The 4,998-nt window shown below is 35.7% G+C and overlaps 1 protein-coding gene across 7 annotated transcripts in view; it reads right to left on the reverse strand.

The window, feature by feature from the left end:
- Positions 1–1,763: 1,763 nt before the first annotated feature.
- LOC145266389 (kinesin-like protein KIF3B) overlaps positions 1,764–4,998 on the reverse strand; it is a 200,184-nt gene continuing 196,949 nt past the window's right edge. For 4 of the 7 annotated variants that reach the window (XM_080122024.1, XM_080122025.1, XM_080122023.1 and 1 more), the window contains one exon: positions 1,764–2,342. In XM_080122024.1, the coding sequence (XP_079978150.1) occupies positions 2,258–2,342 (85 nt within the window). In that variant the 3' untranslated portion in view covers positions 1,764–2,257. The remainder of the gene's footprint in view (positions 2,343–4,998) is intronic. The other 3 variants (XR_013864711.1, XR_013864712.1, XR_013864710.1) reach the window with 1 other exon arrangement.

Genomic DNA, 4,998 nt, shown 5'->3' on the forward strand with positions numbered 1-4,998 from the left:
AGTAAGTAAAAATTCATCAAAAAAGCTTTCAAGCAAACAAAAAAACAAACTAACAAAAATTATTAGTAAGAGGCCAGAAAATGGGTGCTCATTTTACGTTAAATTTATATAGAAAAGTGATCCCCACTTTTTGAAAAAGTAATTTCTTCATATTAGGAAAACTATTTCTCTGTGCCACTTTTAAATGTTGTATTCATTTTCAACACCCCCAAAAACCTATAAGTCATTATTTTAAAGGTTTTTGGAATTGGAAAGAATCTTGACATTGACCGTTATTTTTTTACCCCATTAAGAACTACCTTAAAGTTTTATTTTCTATTCATTTAATGTCATTTTTCCTTTGTCCGAAACCTGGCCTATGCATACAAGTGACCTTTGCAAGCTGGAGGTATTTGACCATCACTGCCTACGCTGCATCCTACGTGTTTGCTGGCAACAATTTATCTCCAACAACATGGTCCAGTCACGCTGCAAGATCCACTCCCTACAACAATCCCTCCTGGCCAGACACCTTCGCTGGTTTAGCCATGCGCTTCACTGAGACCCAGCTGATCCCATTCGTGAAGCTATCAACCCAGCTGATCCCATTCGTGAAGCTATCAACCCAGCACCATCACCAGACTGGAAAAAACACTGGTGGCCAACTTAAGACCTGGCTCAAGTCGGCGAAACAGAATACTACGGGCTCCACTGATGAAACCATGATTGGTTTACGCTTCGCTGGTTTAGCCATGTGCTTCCCCAAAAGTAAACCCAGATGATCTCATTTGTGAAGCCATCGACCCAGCATCACCACCAGACTAGAAGAAATGCTGTGGTGGTCAACTCAAGACCCGGCTCAAGACGGTAAAACAGGATACTGAAATGATCCTTGACCCCCATCTCTACAGACTCCACTGATGGAACTACGATTGGCTTACGCTTGTAGCAGAAACAGCCTCTGACTGCCGCACCTGGTCGGCCATTATACGGGATGCGGTGAATTTGTTGGATGGAGTCAGCCCAACTGATCCAGGGTGAACACTGCAACAACCAACTTATCTAGGGATCAGACATTTTCTGATATAATGCAAGCTCACAAATTTTGTCAGCTGTCTTGACCTTTCAGTGCAGTCTCTTGTTTCCAAGTTTTCCTTGATTGGCCAATTGTCTTGCGATTTAAGGCATCCATACTTCTACGATGATTTATCGAGGAGGATGAAATTATCACATGATCAAACTAGCATTATTGATTCATCCTAAGAATAAGTTCTTTGCTGGACAAATGTAGTTCTTTCAGCAAATCCTCTGACCTGATTTGTTGGTTTTGGTCAGATTTCACATTGTAAATTCATTTGATCATGGATTTGTTAAAACATTGCAGACAAGCGAGAGCGGTTTAATTAGGTAATTATATTTTTAATTACTTTTATTTTACAAAGAAAATAAAAAGGTACTCCTAATTCCATGCGTTCTCTTAAATAATTGCAAAGAAACACCGTCATTACTTTTAGGCCTTCAGTGGAGTTGAATATATATATAAGCAACAGTAGTTGTCTGTAATCAAATGGATAACGACCAACTGGGTGTTCCCTGTTCCAATCACTTCCATAGCACAACTTTCATCGATGGATGTTGGCAACCTTCATGTGGCCCCTCCAGAAAAGAATTGACAGAAACCGATACCAACAACAAACAAACCAATGAAAAAGTCATATGATGCTGATTCGTATGACAACAACAAAAAAAAAAAAAAAAGAAAAAAGAAAAGAAAAGACAAAAAATACAATCATGATAATAATTTTACAATCAAACCTGATTAAACAAAACAAAAAAAAAGTGGTGTTGCACTTGTACACTCTTCAAGTGCCATGACTGTATGATTTTGCAGTTGTAGATTCTTAGAGCGTCTGATTTATATATCCCCGCTCCCCAGCAAAAACATAAAAACAACTGAAGATACAGCATCTTTTTTTTTTTTTTTTACGGGGTCTAGGGAAAGTGAGGGAGGGGGTCTGTCGCATAGAGTTAGAGAATGGATAAATGAAGGAGAAAGGCGTCCATTGGTAAGTGGTCCTCTGTCAAAACAGCAGCACTAGCAAATGGGAGAGAAAGAGCAGAAGGCAGTTACCACAAAGAGCACCACTGCCAATAAAAAATAAATAAATAAATAAGGGAAATAATGCAAATTTTTAAGCCAGTTTTTTTTGTTACCCTTTTTTTTTTTTTTTTTTTTTAAAATTTAAAATTTTTTTTAATGTTCTTTATTATCCTAGGTTTATTTTGGAACCAATCCTCGAGAAGTTGGGTATAACGGTGAGGCATCAAGTATCTTCTTGTTCAGAACGGACGCAGTTTTAGGTCTGAAAGGAGAAAAACAAGAAAATCCAAATTATAATAATACAAAAAATAGTCGATTTGTTCTGATCAAACATTTATTAACGGAAATAATTGTGTTAATTTATTTTTTAAAGATTTTTCATTTTTTTCCCCCATTATGTTGGTGCCGCAAATTTTATTCTGCTATAGTTTTTTTGTTTTTTTTAAATAATTATTCCAGCTAAGAAAACTGTTAGAGTGGAGAGTGGAGACATTTTTCTTTTACTCACCAGACCAGATTAAAATGGAATGTTCACATGCAATAATACTGAGTTTTCTCCAGAGTTCTTTAAATATATATATATATATATATATATATATATATATATATATATATATATATATATATATATATATTTATATATATATATATATATATATATATATATGTATGTTAGTGTTGGGATGATTAATCAGAATCGGAAAAATCAGAGCTTTTTGGGGTATTGGAATTGGTATCAGGAAAATTTGAGCCTATGTTCCAATGCCAAAACCGATTCCTTTAATTATCTATTTTATTTGATTTCGTTTTTATAAAACATGTTCCACTGCTTGTAGTAGTAATAATAAAATAAATATTTATTGATTTTAAACTCCCCGTAAGACTAAAATCTCTAGATCACCCTGTCACAAGTGTGTTTTTACGTTTGAGAAAATACATGCACATTTAAGATGTGTTTTTACAGTAATTGGGACAAAAAAAAAAAAAAAAAAACAACAAAAAAAAACAATTTTATAGTTAGATATCTAGAGATTTATAAAGAATTGGAATCAGTAATTGTATCAGAATTAGGAAAATATTGGAATCATCCCATCGCTAACATATATATATATATATATATATATATATATATATATATATATATATTACACTAAATTCTTGTGACCAAGTTTTCTTGTTGGTATAATCCCTGGAAGGGCGGGAACGAATCTCCTGTTATAGATAAAAAATGTCTAGCAAGGTACGGACGATGTCTGGACGATGTGTCGAGCTTGGTGTCACTTGTTTCAATAAAGAAATGTTCACATCTTATGAAGCATCATACATGAATCCGAATAGAAATCGAAAAACAAAAATGATGCAATTTTTAAACGAATAGAATCTATTATTATTAATAATTCAAGTTCTCACACAGGGCATCATCAGAGAATACTCACTGACAACAATCGGTGGTATTCCCTGGAGTCTGGATGACAAGTTTTCCCAGATTTCCAGTACTCTCCATTTCTTTTGATAACCTTTATACACCAAGTTGTGTTATCGCAACAACCGTTAGCCATTGACTGCTTGCTTGCTGGCTATGACCATTAGTCGACACTAGAATTTAGGTGGCAATAAGCTTTCCCAAGGTTTCAGCCTCATTTGCACTCATCTGATGGAGGTCCAAGCTAAGCTTTTTGATATTTAAAAATATTTTCTTCAAAGATTTGATATATATTTTTTTTCCATTTCCTCATTTTGTTAATAATCATCCAGTTCAGACAAAAAAAAAAAAGTCTTGCTTTGAAAAAAAATATTTTTAAATATTGAAATGTAGCGTGTGCGTAAACAGTGTTATGGAGAGGCAAAGTGCGAATGAACTCAAAATCCGGGCCAACAAAAATGGAACCCGGGAATTGGATGACCTGGTCCTATGACGCAAGTCGTTTTATGGGTCAGGCCGTTGTATGGAGCAAGGTTCGAATGAACTTAAATCCTGGCCGAAAAAAATGAAACCGGGAATGGGATGACCTGGAGATGACGTAATTCGGTCGCAGGTAAGACCAAAAGCAAACACCGGGCTGGTCAAAATATGGGTCAGTGACGTCAATTGGTTTATGGGTCGAAAGTCCATAAAAGTAAGATGGTAAACAAAAACAAGGCAGAGACGGGAACGAGAGACAGACGACGAGGAACTGCCTGTCACGTTTGCAACCTTCACCTCTCCCACCACCACCTCCACCGCCGTATTGTGTATATATAAATGTTTGTTAAATAAACCAAGTTTGTTTATAACAAAGTGTCTCGTTATTCTTTGATGAATGTTCATTGATGAATGAACAGCGGTCATTCCAATCACTAGACGATTTACAACAAACATATATGTATAAATGTCAAACACACTATCTATCAGTCTATCTATCGGGATATTCAAAAATCTCTTATAGTTAAATTACAGGTGGTGCTCATGTAGTAGAATGTACCCTGTCTCTAGATGAAACACTAAGACTTTTCCTAAGATGAACAACAACAACAATACAGAATATACGTCATCTTCATACCACCAGTATATAACAAACAGCATCGATTTAACAAATGTCTCTTTGTGATGTATACAGTGTATCGTCTAGTGGTTAGATCGTATGAGAGTGCATATCCGTGTCACAGTCATCTACATGACATGTATACATATATGTGTTCGTCTATGATCGTCAAGCATTGTGATCGTCTAATCTAGAGTTCATTGTGTGTGTATGTACACGCGCTACTGCCCCTAAGGGGTATCTTTTGTCTTTCGAGACTGAACAGAAGCATGGGATGTACATTTAAATACCGTTCAGGGTGGGACAAGAATATACACAATACCTTTACAACAAAAAGGACGGATAACACTTATTTGGGGTACAACATCTGGCCAATAGGAAACATATCTGGCCCAT

Source organism: Euprymna scolopes, chromosome 41 (assembly GCF_053919585.1).
Source record: "Euprymna scolopes isolate OS-2025 chromosome 41, ASM5391958v1, whole genome shotgun sequence".
Classification (NCBI taxonomy): domain Eukaryota; kingdom Metazoa; phylum Mollusca; class Cephalopoda; order Sepiida; family Sepiolidae; genus Euprymna; species Euprymna scolopes.